Source organism: Lepus europaeus, chromosome 12, assembly GCF_033115175.1.
Source record: "Lepus europaeus isolate LE1 chromosome 12, mLepTim1.pri, whole genome shotgun sequence".
Lineage (NCBI taxonomy): Eukaryota > Metazoa > Chordata > Mammalia > Lagomorpha > Leporidae > Lepus > Lepus europaeus.
The window spans coordinates 8,543,730-8,562,750 of record NC_084838.1 but is presented as its reverse complement, the minus strand read 5'-3'; the positions used below and the strand labels follow the sequence as shown (position 1 = coordinate 8,562,750).

General features: G+C 48.7%; 1 protein-coding gene across 5 annotated transcripts in view; it reads right to left on the bottom strand.

The window, feature by feature from the left end:
- Positions 1-19,021, bottom strand: part of MAPKAP1 (MAPK associated protein 1) — a 268,601-nt gene that overhangs the window by 63,672 nt on the left and 185,908 nt on the right. For 4 of the 5 annotated variants that reach the window (XM_062207530.1, XM_062207533.1, XM_062207534.1 and 1 more), the window contains one exon: positions 3,504-3,611. The exons of the other annotated variant lie outside the window; for it this stretch is intronic. In XM_062207530.1, the coding sequence (XP_062063514.1) occupies positions 3,504-3,611 (108 nt within the window). The remainder of the gene's footprint in view (positions 1-3,503; positions 3,612-19,021) is intronic. 5 annotated transcript variants of the gene reach the window in all.

The following is a 19,021-nucleotide window of genomic DNA, read 5'->3' as shown; positions in this document are numbered from 1 at the left end:
ACAATATTCTCTTGATTTCAAAACTACTGACTACCAGGGCTGGCACTGTGGTGTAGCGGGTGATGCAGTGCCAGCATCCCATATGGATGCTAGTTCGAGTCCCTACTGCTCCACTTCCGATCCAGCTCTCTGCTATGGCCTGGGAAAACAGTGGAAGATGGCCCAAGTCTTTGGGCCTCTGCACCTGTATAGGGGGCCCAGAATAAGCTTCTGGCTCCTGGCTTTGGATCGGCCCAGCTCTGGCCCTTGTGGTCATTTGAGGAGAGAACCAGTGGATGGAAGACCTCTCTTTCTCTCTCTCTGCCTAACTCTGCCTTTCAAATAAATCAATCAATTTGTAAAAAATAAAAACAAAAAAACCCAAAAAGCCCTAATGACTTCCTTGTACACTTTCTAAATGCTAGGAAGGTTTCTTCATTTTAAAAAATATTTATTTTTATTACTTACTCCTTTTTTTTTAAAGATCTATTTATTTATTTGAAAGGCAGAGTTTACAGAGAGAGAGAGAGGGAGATATCTTCCATCCATTGGTTCATTCCCTAAATGGCTGTAACAGCTGGAGTTGGGCTAGTCCAAAGCCAGGGGCCAGGAGCCTCTTCCAGTTCTCCCACATGGGTGGCAGGGACACAAGCACTTGGGCCATCTTCTACCCAGGCACATTAGCAGGGAGCTGGATCAGATGTGGAGCAGCTGGGACTGCAACTAGTGCCCACACAGGATGCCAGCACCACAGGTGGTGGTTTTATTTGACCTGCTGCAACATCAGACTCTATTTTTTATTTGAAGTGCACAGTGACAGAGAAAGAGACAGATACAGAGAAATCTTCACCCACTGGTTACTCCCCAAATGCCCACAACAGACAGAGCAGGGTCAGGTTGAAGCCCAGAGCCAGGAATTCCATATGGGTGGCAGGAGCTGAACTACTTGGGCCATTAGCTGCTGCCTCCCAGGAACCTTTGCAAGAAGCTGGATTGGAAGCAGAGGTGGACTCTATTACAGGCATTCAACATGGGATGTTGGTACCATAAGCAGCAGATGAACCCACTGCACCAAACACCCATGCTGGTTTCTGCCATTAACACAGTGATTCTAACTCATGGAGTGTAGGAACTGGAGTTATCTTGTAAGTCCTGTAGGAGAGGGATGCTGAGGATACGGCAGGTCACACCAGACTAAATCAAGATCATGTTCATGCTTGAGTGGGAGGGGCCAGCTCTGTGGCATAGCGGACTGCCCATCTGAATCCTGGCTGTTCCACTTCTGATCCAGCTCCTGCTAACACTAGTGGGAAAGCAGTGGAAGATGGCCCAAGTGCTTGGACCCCTGTACCCACTTAGGAGACCTGGAAGAAGCTCCTGGCTCCTAGATTTGGTTTGGCCCAGCCCTGGTCATTGCAGCCATTTGGGGAGTGAACCAGCAGATGGAAGATCTCTCTCTCTCTCTCTCTCTTTCAAATAAATAAAATAAATCTTAAAAAAAAAAAAGTTGAGAACTAAAGCACAGAATTCAAAGCTTTATCCACCAGTCCTCACAACTTTTCTCTCCTAATGTAAGAAATCTGGGCCTCATTCACATTTAGTATGTAGAATTTTCATTCTTTTAGTAAAAATATTTTCCATTAGAATTTTAAAAAAGATTTATTTATCTATTTGAAAGGCAGAGTTGGGAGTGGAGGGAGGAAGGCATGAGGAGGGGGGGGAGAGAGAGAGAGGTATTCTATAGCCACTAATTTACTCCCCAAATTGCCACAATGGCCAGGCAGAAGCCAGGAGGCTGGAACTCCATCTGGGTCTTCTACATGGGGAATAGGGGCCCAGGACTCAGGCCACCTTCTTCTGCTTCCCTAGGTGCATTGGCAGGCAGCTGGATCAGAAGCAGAGCAGCCGGGACTTGAACTGGAGCTCATGCGGATGCTGACGTTGCCGGTGGTGGTTTAACCTGCTGTGCCACAGTGCAAGCCCTATTTCTTTTTTAAACCAAAGGTTCAGATGCTTATTTCTCAATTCCCAAACATATGTAGATCTTTTAGTTTTTTTCCTTATTTATAGCTTAATTCCATTGTGATCAGACAGCGTATCCCATATGAAACCCTGAGTAATTTTCCAATATAGGGATATACCATATGTTTTCTGGCTAGTCTTCCAGTGTCAGATATTAAAAACAATTCTGTGAAAATTATCACTATACACAAATCTTTGTTGCATTTTAGATCTTTCCTCCTTAAGGCAGATTTCCAAAATCTATCTGGATAAAATATTTGTGGGTCTCTTGATACTTGCAGTTTGTTATACGTGTAAGTTAAACCACAGTCACCAGTGGGTGAGTGTGCCTGCTCCCCTGTATTCTACCAAGTAATAACGATGTGTTTTGAAACACCTGGCATATTTGTTAAGTGGAGAGTATTCATTACAGTGCTGCCTTAAAATGCTTATATTTTAGGTTACTCAAGTGGATGGACAGCTTTACAAGTAAATGTCCACTATGTAACTGGATATTTTGGACCTCTTGGGAAGCAGGATTTTTAATCTATTTCTAGGTGTACTTCTGTACGGCACTCACCCGGCTGCAGCCTGTGTGGACTCTAATCTTCTACCTTTGAGAACACGCTGTCAAATGCCAAGGGCACGTGTCACCTTCCAGTGAGCCCCGTGTGCACTCCCCAGAGGCGGCTGTGGCACCCTGCTTAGAAAGGCCAGTGGCTGACCACGAGCTCCCATCCGTCCACTCATCCAATCCACAGGTACATCCTCTGCTGCGAGCCTTGAATTAATGAAGGGCAACCTGGAATGGCCAGGGACCCCCTCCCAGGCCTGGCAGTCATGACAGAGTAAAGGAGGCACCCAGATGAGGGGTGGGTCAGGTTTAAAGGACAGGGGACAGGAAGGTCGGGGACGGCCTCTCCGAGGATTTACGCTGAGACAAGGGACGACAAAGCGTTCATCGGGATGGAGGCAAGCACGTGGCAAGCAGAAGCGGCAGCCTGCGGAAAAGCCCTGGAGCAGGACTGTCGGCGGACAGGCCACGGCCACAGCTGCAGGCCTCGTGCGTCAGTCAGTGGGAGGCACGGCAGGATTAACCGAGGTCTTGAAGTTCTCATCCCGGCAGTGGGAATCGCCACACCGCCTCCTGCTACCATTCAAATGGTTAAAGGTTTCCAACACCCAGGTCTGAACAGCGACGCTAACAGGGCCAGCTGCTTTGTTACACAACAGCCTTCGCCTCAGAAAAGGCCCATATTTCTAAGCGGTTTCTAGGGTTGCTCCTAACTGAGGGAGATTCAGTTCAACTAAAAAATATTAATCACGGAGTGCTAAACAGGATGCAGACTACCAAATGGCATGAAATCAATCACTTCGCTCGGGGATACGCTTTTGGCACGCAAGCTGCGGTCTGTCCCTTCCGATCTGCCTAGGAGGACCAGACCCTGGAGCACTCCCAAACACACGGCTTGTGAGCACATCTGCAACGGACAGGCGGGCACGGAGCGAGGCGGCCAACGTACTGTTCTCGCGGACCAGGCAGAACTCCCAGGCGCTCTGGCTCTCCAAGGTGCTCTCCAGGTCCACGGCGACGTTGGGCTCGCTCTGCTTCTCCAGGCGGTACTGAGGGCCTGGAAGATCAAAGGGGCAGGAGGAGGGGAGGAGTCTGTAACACTGAATTCAACATTTATGAAAACCACCTACTGGGGAAAGCTGAAGTCTGTCTCCGAGGGTCCTCCAGGACGGAGGAGCCTGGGGATTTTCCCACCAGATTTCCCACATTCGGCTGTTCTGTTATGTGGTCTGTTTCCACTCAGTTCTGCCTTAAAGCAGTGGAGACGTAAATGACTCTGCAGCCAGACTGCCCTGGAGCCACAGGCAGCTGAACATTTGTCAGTTCTGAGCAGGTTTCTGTCCTCTCTGAACCTGCCTCCTAATACGTGGGGTGGGACAGTTATACCCTGGAGGAGTACTGCGAAGATCAGAGGAGAAATAGGAAAAACGCTCACTTAACAACGTCCCTGCCCACAGGAAGCACCCTACCCCTTGGTAACTTCTTGTTATCATAATATATTAGTTAAGTATCAATTAAAATCTGGGATAAGGTATGTTTAGAGCTCTAATATGGGAGTCCAAGAAAATATTAAAAATTTCAAGAAACAGGCAAATTTTAACAAGTAAATCTCAGGTTTCTGGGTTATGAGGATGGAAAGACAGTGGCTGCTGACTCTCGTTTTTGCTGAGACATTTATGACAACACGAGAGACACAGGCCCAAGAGTACCGGAAACCGGGCACCAGCTTCCTGCCTCACACAAAGGGCTCCGGGAGCGCTTCATGGAACAAGGGGCATTTTATGCATTTATTCATGGATTGCTTTGTCAATCCAAATGACAATCTTGTTCTTCCCAGACAACACCTAACAGGTCCAATGATCAGATTCAAAAGACTGCCCCTGTGATTGTTAACGGTTATTGGAAAGATTAGGGGCATCAGAAACTGTCTTATCATTCTGACTCTGAAGGGCATGTTTGGTCAGACAGAAGGAGGTGTGAGAGATCGGAGGAGAGCAGCGGAGGCCGCGCAGGGCTCCCAGGCGGAACATGTATTTTTAGATATGTTCTTCAGCTGCTGTCAACTTGTTGATTATTCACATCCAGCACGTCTCCCTTGTCAGTCTGAGGCTTTCCACTCATCCCCATTCTCCTTCCCACATTCCAGGTTCATCTGTGGCTTTGTAGATCCACTGCAGTTTCATGGTGTACTCAATCTTTCCTCTAACTGGTATTTCATTAGAGCTTCTGCCAAGTTCTGAGTTCTTACCACACATTCAATGCTTTTTCCATTACTTAATGCTTCTGAACCCTTACTAAGCAAACAAATGCTCAAAACACATGCGACTATTAAGGGCTGGTGCCATGGTGTCATGGGTAAAACCACCGCCTGTGATGCCGGCATCCAATATGGGTACCAGTTTGAGCCCCGGCTGCTCCACTTTTTTTTTTTTTTTTTTTTTTTAATTTTACTTGAAAGTCAGAGTTACACAGAGAGAGAAGGAGAGGCAGAGAGGGAGAAAGAGAGAGAGGTCTTCCATCTGCTGGTTCATTCCCCAACTGGCCGCAATGGCCAGAGCTGCGCTGATCTGAAGCCAGGAGCCAGGAGCTTCTTCTGGGTCTCCCACATGGGTTCAGGGGCCCAAGCACTTGGGCCATCTTCTACTGCTTTCCCAGGCCATAGCAGAGAGCTGGATCAGAAGTGGAACAGCCGGGTCTCGAATTGGCGCCCATGTGGGATGCTGGCCCTGCAGGTGGTGGCCTTACCCACTATGCCATAGCGCTGTCCCCAGCTGCTCCACTTTTGATCCAACTTCCTGCTAATACACCTGGAAAAGCAGTGGAAGATGGCCCAAGTCCCTGGGCCCTTGCACCCATGTGGGAGACCCTGAGGAAGCTTCTGGCTCCTGGCTTTGGTCTGTCCCAGCCCTGGTGTTGCAGCCCTTTGGGGAATGAACAACTGGATGGGAGATTTCTCTGTCTCTCCCTCTCTGTAACTCCATCTTTCAAATAAATGTTAAAAACAAAAACAAACAAAAAAACAACGACATATGACTATTTAAGCAAATACATGCTCAAAAGTCTATACACAATCTTTTTAAACTCTAGCATGATATATTTAGAACAAGAAGGCACTGTTTCAACATTAAACAGAACAAAACACAAATTTCAAAAATGTAATTATTAAGTAAATATTAAGTGAATAAAAGTATGAAGACACAGGTCATTCTCACAGTCTGTTCTGTGCTGTCGTGTGGCAGTGTCAACATGCACCAGTACAGTAACAGGCACGCCTGCTGCTGCTCAGTGGAGCCAGCACAGGCGCTGGTGGAGCCATCACAGAAAAACCACGTTCAGCTGAATGCCAAGAATACTGGGCTGTGGGCTTCTTTGGCCTACAAGAGGAAAGGGGGTCACCCCTAAACCTGGAGACTGCCAAGACACCGGTCTATTCAGTCATCTCCAATCCCCTGCACCCCAGCAGCTGCCAGCACCACAGTGCACTAAGGGCGTGGCCAGCTGCTTCTCTGCATGTAAGTGAAACCGAGGTGTGAAGTACAGTCACAATGCAGCTGGCCCTCGGGATCCCTGGGTTCCACGTCCTTGGATTCAACCAACCATGGGCAGAGTCAATTAAAAATCAAAACTGCATCTGTACTGAATAAGTGAAAATATAACAGCTATTTACATAGCATTTATAAAGGACTTGAACATTCACGAATTTTGGTATCTACAGGGGCTTTCTGCTCCACTTCCAATCTGGCTGTCTGCTATGGCCTGGGGAAGCAGAAGTTGGCCCAAGTCTTGGGGTCCCTGTACCCACATGGGCAACTGGGAAGAAGCTCCTGGCTCCTGGCTTCAAATTGGCTCAGCTCCAGCTGTTGGGGCCATTTAGGGAGTGAACCAGCAGATGGAAGAACTCTCTCTCTCTGCCTCTCTGTAATTCTGCTTCAAATAAATAAATATTTAAAAAAAATATTTATTTGAAAGGCAGAGTTACAGAGAGAGAGGGGTCTTCGATCTGCTGGCTTACTCCCCAAAAGGCTGAAACGGCAAAGACTGGGCCAAACTGAAGCCAGGAACTTCTTCCAGGATTTCCACATGGGTGCCGGGGCCCAGGTACCTGGGCCATCCTCTGCTGCTTTCCCAGTGTATTAGCAGGGAGCTGGATCAGAAGTGGTGCTACTGGAACCTGAACAGGTGCCCATATGGGATTTCAGCATTGCAGGAGGTAGCTTAACCCACTATGCCACAACGCTGGCCATGAAGATTACTTCTAAAATGTAAATAGTGGGAATACTGGGTAGTAGGAATATGAATGCTTTTAATTTTCCTTTGTGTTTTTCTGTATTTTTTCCAAATTTCCCATGATAAAGGCTATCTTTGTAATTTCAAAACATCATAAACTCCAATGTCTTACAGTGCCATCTTTCTGAGGATACTATAGTTATCACCATGGTGGCATCTCCAATGGGCCTTACACATGCAGTAATTCAATCAAAACCAGACATGATCTGTTTATGCAGACAGATCTTTTCATCGTAAGTAACCCTGCACCCTGACGCATGCCCTCTGAGGGCACTGTGCAGGGTGTGAGGCTTCTCGTACTGTCAGTCAAGCCACCCCTTTCCTGATGGCTGGGAGCCGAGGCCTGGCTGCATCAGGGGGAGCTTCTGGCTGGTTTCCTTTGCACATTTTCTCTCTTCCAGGTTCTGCAGCTGCCTGGAAAATGTGGGTCAGGAAAACCAGGCGAGTCTGGGACTACTAGGAAGGGTCTCATCCCTAAACACAACTCTTGCTCTCAAAGCCTTGAATGTCATAATTTTGAAATTTGCTTTCTTGCTTCTTACAGAGATTTCTATTGTCAGTTTGTTTCCTGAAAATGTTTTCAGGACTTCTTTCCTGAAGACTCACTGATGGTGGTTTTCACTTACTACATGGTCTCTCTGTGCCAAGCCTGCCACGCAAGCACGCCACACAAGCATGCCAGCCAAGCATACAAGACCTCACTGAAGCCCACAGCAACCCAAGAGACAGACAGTATCACCTCCATTTTATAGGCTGAGCCCTGACAAAGTAACCTGCCCAAGATCACAAAGGCAGAAACAGGGAGAAATGAAGCCCAAGGGTCTTCTGGCTCTAAAGCTCTTGTGCTTTGAACCTTCCTTCCTCCTGCAAACTATAAATTACCGGCCAATTATAAAGAGGCCATAGTTTACACCATAAATATAGATTTTTGTAGATCTGCAGATTCATCTGGGTTCTGAATCACTTAACTTGGGGTTTCTATAAATTCAAAATGAAAATGATTTGAAGTAATGTATTTTAATCAAATTCACACACACCAAATAACCTATGCTGTGGCTGCATTCTACGTCCACGGTGGTAGCCAGCCCCTCGTGAAGAAGGGATCACCTCATTTTCCTTACCCATCCTTCCTACCTATGCCCAGCTCTGTCAGTGGTTCAAATTCTCAGTGCTGTCTTCTGCTCTGGGTTCCCCCGCTCTTCCCTAAGCTAAAGAACTTGGAAGACAACTTTGGAACACAGCCAGGAACTGCTGAGTGCTGACTTTGGGATGGCAGTGTGGCTAAGTTGTAGACGAGACTCAAGATCTAAATTCCAAACTGCGTCTTACAAATCTGCACTTCTCTCCTTAATTCTTGCCCAAACACCAGATAAGCCTATCTCCAAAAGGCAGACTGATAATTTCCGGTGATACCATGTCATGAGAGGCTATACAGTCTGGTAGTTAACGGCCTGGGTTTGAGACCTGGCTGAAGAAGCTAGCTGCATGACTTCCGGCCAACTGGCTTAATCTCTTCCAGTGCCTTGTATAAAATGGAGATACTAACAGCCTCACCTCCTAGGGCTGAGGGTTCAATGAGCTGCAAGTTGTGTAGTAGTTAGAACAATCTCTGACTATCTGAGAGATTTAGTGTCAGCTATCATCACAGTCATCATCATGGGACTGTCACCATACCAAGAGGTCACAACAACACTGAGACTCTACTCCCACCACAGGGCCCACCACCTGCCAGGTATGGTGCTGGCCTTTTCTGTAGGTCACCCTAGGTCGCAGAGTATGATTCTCATTTAACAGGGAGGAACTATGACACACAGGCTGACTAGCATGCTCAGGGTCCTTCAGGAAGTAGTGGAACTAGGACTCGTGCCCAGGGCTGCCCAGGCCTGCACTGTCTAGATTAACTCATGAACTACAGCACTCACTCACACAGAGTTCTTAGTACATGACTGTTGATGATAATCAAGATTATGATAGCCTGGACCTATCAGATGTCAAACTACAGTCTCCATCAACTGCTTGTTTACTTTTCAGGCAGCTGATGTGGAAGGAAACTAAAAAGAACATTCAAAAGGCATTTCAAAAAGACAAGCTGTGGGGCAGCGAGTGAGGCCAGCGCCTGCAGTGCCGGCATCCCATGTAGGCACCGGTTTGAGTGCCGGCTCTTCCACTTCTCATCCAGCTCTCTGCTTCAGCCTGGGAGGGCAATAAAGGATGGCCCAAGTCCTTGGGCCCCTGCATCCATGTGGGAGACTGGGAGGAAGCTCCTGGCTCCAGATCAGCACAGCTCTGGCCGTTGCAGCCATCTAGGGAGTGAACCAGCAGATGGAAGACCTCTCTCTCTCTCTCTCTCTGCCTCTGCCTCTGCCTCTCTGTAACTCTGCCTTTCCTTTCAAATAAATAAATAAGCAAAAAAAGACAAGCTGTGAGGTCAGTTTCCATGAGGACACTTTTGTTGAACTGAACAGGACATAGTTCTCAAGGCAACGTCCACCCTCTGGAAAGAGGCCATACAGTGTCACAGCTGCACATGAAGCCACAGGCCGCCTCATTCACAGCGGAGGGGACACACACAGAAGACTCAGGAAGCAGCTCCTCTGCAGGGAGATGGCCACTGGGCATTCCAATGATGTGTTTACTGCAGTGACACCATATCACCGAGTGGTCCAGCACAAAATAGTGCTCTGGGCACTTTGGGAGGGTTCCAGGCAGACTTTTTGTGGGGTTTTGTAGACCTGAGGCAATCATTTCAGCACGTCAAGGAAGATCCGTAGTAGCATCTGTTGGGAGGTAGAGGCGTGCTCCCAGCAGCTTCCTCCATCTCCTCCATCCCTTTAAATCCTCCCCCCACTGACACACAAAGGGTGTTAGCACACAATTCCTTACCAGCTAAGGGCCATTGGAGAGAAAAAATCTAAGGGGAAGCAAGTGTCTGTCAACTCCAAAGACAGGGAGGCCAAGCTTCAGCTCCATCACTCAATGTCTTCTTTCAAGAGACTGGGTGGGGGCTTCCTTTAGACCCTCGTATCAGGAAACACTGCACTTGCCTAGAGCACTTGGCTTGCTTTTGTACTTTTGCGCGTGCTGCATGAGGCTGGTAATTACTGATCTCCTGTCTCCTTCCCCTTTGCCTGCCAGGAAGCTCAGCACTGCACGTGTGCCCTGATGATGGCGGCTCAGGCACGCATTTCTGTGCCAGCTCCTCCTTGGGACTCACCTTGCTGCTGAGCCTTTATTTTCCTTTCCTTTTCATTTCATTTCTTTACTGAATTTTGTCTCTTTCAAGATCCTATTAGAATACTATATGCAGTCCAAATCCTTCTGGACTGGGCAGGATGGATGAGGTAACTGTCACCGGAGTGGCGGAGCCCCAGTGGGAGAGCGGCCAGAGCGAGGAGAGGTGGTGGGCAGGGGTCGCACACTCTCGTGCCCATGTCTCCTGTCAGCTGCCCCCACGTGCCAGTCTGAAGAGCTGCGTTCATCTGAAAGGGCTTCTTGCACCAGAAAAAACGAGGTGTGAGAAACTAAAAGGAAAGGCTGGGTTTGAGCAGAAGAGCCCTGGTGTCTGTACCGTGAGTGTAAGTAACATTGCCAGCTGTGAATTCTGGGGAAGGTATTTCATCTCATCTGTAAAACGGGATAACAAAACTGCCCTGGAGGGCTGCTGTGAGGATTAGAGGCCATCCAGGAGGCCCCTCAGCAAAGTGCTCCGTCTCTGACAGCTGCTATTCCTGCTCGCACAGGCTGGAACAGGAATGACCGCAGTGAGCTCACGCAGGCCCCCAGCCTAGGAATCAAAATAGACCGGCAAGGTACAAGTGGCAGGGGATGCTGGCACCAAAAAGGATGCCCATGCCCCTTCTCACACGTGTTCAGGGGAGGCACGTGAGGTGGGAGAGGTGTGGGTCTAAGGTCCAGCAGCACTGGAGGGGAGACCTGTTGAGCAGCCAGGACTCCCACAGCCCTCTAGTCTCTCGGGTCCTACAGACACAGTTTGAATATTGAACAGTCACTGTCAGAACCCACGGCATAGGTACCAAAGGATCATCTGGACTTCTGTCTGCCAGATGTTTTTCCAGCATCAATAATGTGTCAGGCACAGAGATGTATAACCAGGGATGCTTGTCTCTGAGGTGACACACCTGAGCAGGTAAGAAAGTGACGAGCCCAGTGAGGGCTCTCACCAAGGCAGGGACAAGGTGCTGCGGGGCTGGGAGGGGGTGTGAGGAGGGGGCAATTCTCCTCCCTTCCCATTTCTTCCCTGAGGGGTCAGGGTGAAGAAGGGCTGGGAGGTGGGGCATTCCTGCAGAGGTACTGCAGAGCCCATGGCAACCATGGGCAACCCAGCAGGGAAGGAGCCTGGGCTGTATGGAATTCAAGGGGAAGCTGGGGCTGGGAGGCGTGGCCCAGACTGGATTTTCCCTCACAAGCAACAGATGCTCACAGAGCTGGGGATCAACAATCAGCTTGGTGTCTTGGTAGGATCCTCCGGTGGCACTGCTGACATGGGCTGGGCAGACCAGTGGCAGGGTGACCCATTCAAGGCAAACCGTGCCAACGCTCATCTGCTCGGCTGGAGGCTGTGGTCCTCACTCGGCCACAGTCACCTCTGAGGAGCCCATGCTGTCGGTATCCAAGCTCAGGCCCAGCATCAGCTGTTCTTAACCGCCTGCCTTCTGAGTCTGCTCCCTCGCTCAAGAGGTGGCTGCGATCATTTTCTGCTTGATCTTAATAAAAGCGCCGAACTATTTTCAAGTGATAGCCACTGTAGCTTATACCCTCTCTGAGGCTCAGATGAGATAATTTGGAATTTAAATAATAAAAAAGAACAAGCTGACATGACAATAAGGTCACACTTTAGCCTTTTCTGAGCCAATACACAATTTGCGCTCAGTGAAATAGGCGAATATAATCAAATTAAATACAACTCCCATTACAAAAGAAGAAAGACGAGAGCTGTTCCAATAAACCAATTCTCCTTCCTGGTTAAACTGCAAAACCTTCAGGAAAGGTTTTGAAAGCATGACCCATCAGTTCTAATTTTTAAAACTTATCCTTTCAGTCAAGACTAGAAAAAGGCCCATTCCAACTTTTATCTTTACTACAAAGTGCTGTTATCTTGGCCTGATGTCAGGAGCTCTATCTCTCTTTCTGCTGACAAGCAGAGACGAGAAAGATAAGATTGGAAACGAATCTCACTTCTCTGAGTAAATAAATAATCAATACTCATCTAAATGTAAATGAGAAGGTAGCCCCCGCTGATAACAGCACTCTTATCAGGGAGCCAATTTTCTTCAGACATTTGGCCTCAACCAAATCACCATCATTCAGCCCCAGCCTAATGGCAAAAAATCGTAACTAAATTGAACCGATCACCAGAGATCAACTAAGTTCGGCCCTGGCCACTTCAGGTTCAAATGTTTGGGAATGCAATTTTGCCCCCATTAACTTTCAACAGCAATGAAGAACAGACTGGTCAAGGGGCCAGTCCCTGCAATAAACAAACCCCAGCCAGGGGGTCAGTCAGAGGGAGCGGGAGGAAGGGGGAGGTTCAGGTGTTTAAACCACAACACTGCCATAAAGGAAGCAAACCCCAAACCCGGGAAGGGAAGGGTGGGCTGGAACTGAGAAGACATTTAATTTGCTTGATAAAGTTTATTAAAACAAATGCAAATAAAGAAAAAGGATATTAGAAAGCCATGTGGCTAAAAATAACCTAAGGTTCAAATGATCAATTTCCTCTAACTAATCTGTCTCAGACATCCATCTGACCCAGCAGTGCGGCACTGACCTGATTTTACTGAAAGAAGGTGCGTCTACAAGACAGATCACTTTGAAACCGCTGCACTGGGCTTCCCATTTCTTTGCTGCAAGACTCAATTCACTGCTGATGAGAGTATTGGGGAAATTATGACCATTATTGATAGGACAGCAAAACCACTTTTACACAGTAGTGTTCACGTCGACAGAACGCTTGCACTAGACCGTTAATGAAGGTGTCAGCTGGAATCAGAAATTAAAGACAGAGGCTGGGAAAGGCCTAATTTTTACAGCCCGTTAAGGACACCGGACACAAAGAGGCAGCAGCCATTCATCCTTTCGAGAGTAACAGAGCCCACACGAGGCGGAGCAGGGGAGCGGGAAAAAGGAATGCCAGGCCTGGGGTTCCGAGGCCGTAGGCTCTCCGCATCACTGGCACCAAATCTTAGCAGCCAAAAGGGAGGGCATGTCTGCTGCAAGACAGCCACTCAAACGTTCTACAACCTCACTCCCGCTGCGAGCAATCCCAGGAGGTGGATGTGCGGTGTTAGTGTGGGTTTTGGAATCAAAGACTGGGATTAAAATCCTGGCTCTAGGAGTGGGTGTCTGGCAGAGCAGTTCAATCAATGCTTGGGATTCCCACATCCTGCATGACTTCCTGCCTTGAGTACCGGCTCTGTTTCCAATCCACAGATTGGAAGTCCCTGCCACCTATGTGAGAGACCTGGGTGGAGTTCCAGGCTAATGGCTGGCCCAGCCCTGACTGTCGTGGGCAACTGGGGAGTGAACCAGCAGATGGAAGATCTTTGTCTGTCATTCTCTGCCTCTCAAATAACAAGGCGGGGAGAGGCAGGGGAGGGAGGAAGCCCAGATCTTTGGCAAACTATGTGAACACCCAGATCTAAAATCGTCATGGAGCCATCACAGATTATATGTAACACAATGTGTCACACAAACTAAGCACTCAGTAGATGTCCATTATTATATTATTATACGAATTAAACCAAGTCTTAATTCGCGCTGTCTGAAATCAAGTTTAATGCTGCTTCATTTCCAGACAACAGTAACAGCAATGGCTGACGTGGCGGGCTCTCCTGGCTCTTAACATGCTTTATGTGCATCAGCTTTCCTCATAAAACTCCATGAGGCTGGGCCCGTGCTGTGGCGTAGCGGGGAAATCTGCCACCTGCAGTGCTGGCATCCCATATGGGCACTGGTTTGAGTCCTGGCTGCTCTACTTCCCATCCAGCTCTCTGCTATGGCCTGGGAAAGCAGTAGAAGATGGTCCAAGTCCTTGGGTCCCTGTACCTGCTTAGGAGACCCAGAAGAAGCTCCTGGCTCCTGGCTTCAGATCAGCCCAGCTGCAGCCATTGCAACCATTTGGGGAGTGAACTAGTGAATGGAAGACTCTCTTGCTGCCTCTCTGTAACTCTGCCTTTCTAATAAATAAATCTTTTTTTTTTTTTAAATCTTAGAATTTTCAAAAACAAAACAAAACCAAACCACTCTGTGGCAGGCTCTATTACTGTATAATCCCCATTCTACAGAGGAGGTTAAGTCACGAGCCTGCTGTGAGGCCCGGGGAAGAACCAGGTGTGTTCAGTTCCAAAGCCTGTGCTCCATCACTCTCCTATGCAGCATCCTAGAGAGAACTGTATGAGTTTTCCTCCTTGGGTTAAAAGAATTATAAGGTTGAGATGATTTATCAGCCTACAAAGGAGTGAGGATGCTGTGTGGGAGACCAAACAGCAGGGAAGAGAGAGTGGGAGGTAGATTTGAGGGGATCTAAACCCTCCCAGCAGGCCTTGTCCTTGTCCTTGTCCTGGCTTTTGGGGGTGGGGGGTAATGGAAGGGTGTCTCTTTTTCTAAGTTAAATGATTTACAAAGTTACTGCCTCAATCCACAGTTCTGCAGGTGTGATTTCTTTAGGGTTTAACTATACCCATTTCTAGTCTTGTTACAACTTTTTTATTGCAATAGAAAACATTTACTGGAAATATGTTACTGCTATTACCAGGTCATAAAATAAAAAGAAAAATAGTTTATGTATTGCCATCATTTCCAATCATCAATCAGACAGTGCCAAGAGGAGGAAAGGAAAGGGCGTGCAGCCGAGATTTCCTCCTTTGTGTAGGAGAGCGTGCGGGAGCATCGTAATTCTTCACAACAAATTTCCTCTTGAACACCCAGCCTCCAGGATGGGCTCCCGGGAGAGCAGGGAGGGCACACCTTCCGGCACGTTCCCTCCTCTCTGCAGCCCTGCCGGAGTCCCTGTCGGAATTAAGAGCTTTTTCATCCTACCTTCTTGGGGACCTACTTCTCTCAGCGCACTGAGCACGCTGGGTCAGGAGCATTTGGTCTGTCTGCCATTCCCCTGCCACCCCATTATCAGGGCATTCTTTGAAGACACAGTGCAGGGAGGCTCCTGAAAAACCTCAATTCTGTGGTCACAAGCAACAGGCCCTTCACTGGTACTCAATCGTCTTTGTCAAACAGAAGGACTTTGGAAGGCGCCACGGAAAATCGAGCAACTCAACAATCCACTTCTGCAAGCCAACCCTAAGAAATATTAGCTCAAGTAGTCAGTGACGTATGTTAAAAGATGTTCACTGCTGCGCTGTTTGAATATCAAAAGTTGCACACAACCTAAACATTCACTAGTAGGAAACCAGTAAATAGATTACAGCATTGTCTGTACACGGGGATGTTTTATGGCTGTGATGAAAATAAGCGAAGTTACAAAGACATGAGAAGATCTCTGTCATGCATTGCTAACTTTCAAAAGTAAGAGAGAGACTGTGCAGAGGGGGCCACATGCGGCCAGAGTGCCCTGCCCATCATTTGTGTGCACGTGTGTTTGCGGAACACACACACCCACTCTGGAAGGACATGGGTCAGAGTGTCCTCAAGAGGCTCCGTTAACTACAATCACCTCTGCGCGGTGAGCAGCAGAGACTTTTTCTTTTTTCTTTTTTTACAGATTTTTATCACAATTGGGCTTGACAGTAGAGATATAATGAAATAATTTTTTGTCATTTAAAAATCCAGTTTTAAATGTGAGAGAGATTCAGCCAGCCCAGACAAGGTCCCGTGGCCTCTAGTGCCTCGTCTCACCGTATGCGACTCCTTACAGATCGGGTGTGCTGAGCGGCTGCAGGTGCCACACAAGCAGATGGGGAACCAGGAATTAAAATGGGACCGAGCCTGTAAAAGGACTGTTAAGGTCCAGAGTCAAGCCACAGGGTGGGCCACAGAGGCATCCAGCGCTGCTCAAGGGAGGGGGCTGTGCAGGGGAACAGGACTGGAGCAGCTGCTTCCTGGCTGCTCACAGAGGGAAGCCACAGCCTGAGGCCCACGGCCCCCCTGGTCTGTACACTCTCTGACTGGCTGACCAGGCCCCTTCCCACAGTCCCCCTGGTCTGTACTGTCTCTGACTGGCTGATATGGCCCCTTCCCACAGTCCCCCTGGTCTGTACTGTCTCTGACTGGCTGATATGGCCCCCAGATGCCTCCCCTCAGGCTCTGAGAGAAGAGGTGGTGTCGCTGGAGTCTATCCTATGGCTTGGGTTAGGGGAAGTCTGGATTTGATCCCTGCCCTAAGCCCAATGTAGTATGTGTGTCTAGAGAGCGCCCCACAACCTTTGCACATTTGAGACAGTATGGTATAACACTCCAAGTGTGACTTCCCGGCCCCTCACTCATGAGCTCTGTGACCCTGGGCAGGTTACCTAACCTTTCTCTGCCTTACTTTCTGTAAAAGAGCAATAACAGCACTGGTCTCTTAGCATTGCTTCATGGGCTCCATGAGCTCAAACAGGTAAACTGTACACAGAGGATGCTTGGCCCACAGTCTGTGCTACTGTGTAGCCTTGGCTGCCTGATCCTTGTATCTGGGTTGCTGCTTCTCCTTTGCATGCAGCACTCAGTGGGAGGGGCCTCCAGTTCTCCAGCAGTGGCTGGCACCTCTGAGGTCTGCCACATTGGTCTTCCCTTTCTCCTGCCAAGTGATACAGTAATGCAGAAATACCCACCAAACCATGCCACTTCATCTGTGCTTCTGCTCTTCTAGCTCCTAGGTCTGGAATAATCTTCCCTCTACTTCTTTAGTCCATGTTTTTTCCTACTCACAGCAAAGGAGAAACTGTCTCCACCCATGCTAGAAAGATGCCTTGGGCCAGCTGGACACAAGCTGAGGGCAGCATCTCTGCAGGCCCAGGACAGCCTCAGCACCCAGGCGCATCCAGCAGCTTGCTCGGCTACCATGCCTCCAAAGCAGACCTGGGGCTCCACCTCCATCGACTCCCAGCAGTGCTCCCTCTGGGGTTGCTGGGATGGGTGGAGTGAGTGTCCTCCTCTGGACAGCCGCAGAGGACCCAAGACCACTGCTGTCAGAGGACAGCCCCTCCTTCTGGGCAGCTTGGTTCTGATTCAGACCTGCCTTCTCTGCCACAGCAGCCTGGCCCAACATGTCTCCCAGCAGTCACCCGAGCCACGCACATGGGCCCACGTGGAACCAGGCAACACCAGGATAAGAGCAAAGAACAGACGACCAAAACCGTCAGCACTGGAAGGCTGGCGCCGCTGGACGGAGCCTCCTGCACACAAGTGCTGGCGGAGTGTGCTAGCAGGGTGGACACCGCCCTTCCACAAGGGACGCTGGGGTCTCCAGACGTCACCGCCCAGCCAGCGCAGGTGTCCTTCTCTTCGGAGAAAGGAGGCCTGTTGTTACTTGTAAAACAGAAACAGTATTTTCCCTCCTCCAACCCAGATATCGCTTGTTAGAGGGAACAGAAAGCTTTCACACTATCCCGAAGTATCCAGTTTTCAATTCAATCTGTTTCTCTTAACTTGAGTCACTGTGACATTACCAAATTCTACATACAGTTATCTGTTGCTCTGTAAAGAAATACAGATGGTTTTCCTGGAAATAAACAGTCATTTATTTTAAACAATTGTAAAATAGTTTATGGAAACCAGTGGGGTAATGCATTCAAATAAATGCCAAAACTGGCTGATGGGGAGCCAGGGTGCTAAATCACGCTGCTGAGGAATTCAGCCGGGGGGAGCAGGGAGTAAATCCAGAGTGACAGGGTTTCCCGTGACGGCAAAGGTTTCTGACATCCAGGCCAGTACTCAAAACCACAGCAGTTCAAACCCATTTTCCTTAACACAACCTTGACAGCCAGTAAAATTAGTGAATTTAGTCACAAGCATCTGTAGACAAAAACAAAAGAAACAAACAGAAAGGAGACTTCATTTGTTTGCAGCCTTCCCTGGGCTATAAAAGCAGTGACTCCAACGCCATCAGTGGCGAGCAAGGCGCGGACCAACTGTTTTCCATCAGCAGCCTCTGTTATGATCCACTAGAATCTCAAGACTTCATTCAAATCAGCTTATGTCAGAGGCTGGCTGGGCAAACCACGTCCTCTCTGAAGTAAAATGAGGATAACAGTCGCACGTACCTGACAGGCTGTCAGGGAGATTCAGTGAGGCACCAGGAGCGACAGCGCTCTACGCACCGGGCGGCGCCAACAGCCCTCGTGGAAGGGCAGCAGTAAGCTATGCGGCTTCTCAGGGGCTTCCGCCAACTCCCCAGGGAAGCACCTTCAGCAATGCAGTGCCCAGGCCCACTTTTGCAAGAACAGAGAGAACCCCGAACCCTGTTTGTGTCAACTGTACAGGGCAATCAATCAAACTTACTAACCTTCCCTTCTCAAACCGGCTTTTCCCTTGTGACTGGGTTTCCAACAGGGACACAATTCTTCCAATGAACTGACCCAGATGTATTTACCAAACTCCCACCATGTGCCCTGCCCTGCACTAGGTACTGCAGGTGTAAAGATGGGTAGCTCTTAGGATTCTGGCCTCAAGTATACAGCATAGAGAACAAGACATTCACGGGTTCGGGAACCCTTCTTACTCAACCTCCTCATTGTTGGCACGAAACAAGTGCCCACATCTGGCAGACTATTCACTTACTAAGTCTTCACTATCCCACAGCAACGGCCTCCAGCCAATACCACTCACCCTGTTCTCAATGGTGCTCTCTAGAGCCGAACTCTGAAGGTTATTGCTTCCACGCTCGAAATCCTCCTACAACTTCCCCACTGCCTATCCAATTTAGATGCAAACTCTTCACCTCCCCACCCTCCTCTTAGGGCCTCCTCCATCCTAATTCTGTGTCCATCTATATTCTCTAGAATGTAGCCAAACTGGCCTTCTCACTGCTTTCTTAAAGACTTATTTATTTATCTATTTATTTGAGAGAGAGACAGACAGAGATTATCTTCCATTTGCTGATTCACTCCCTATTGGATGGGGCTGGACCAGGCTGAAGCCAAAAGCCTGGAACTGCATCTGGGTCCCTCTTGTGGGTATCAGGGCCCAAGTATTGGGTCATCTTCTGTTGCCTTCCCAGGTGCA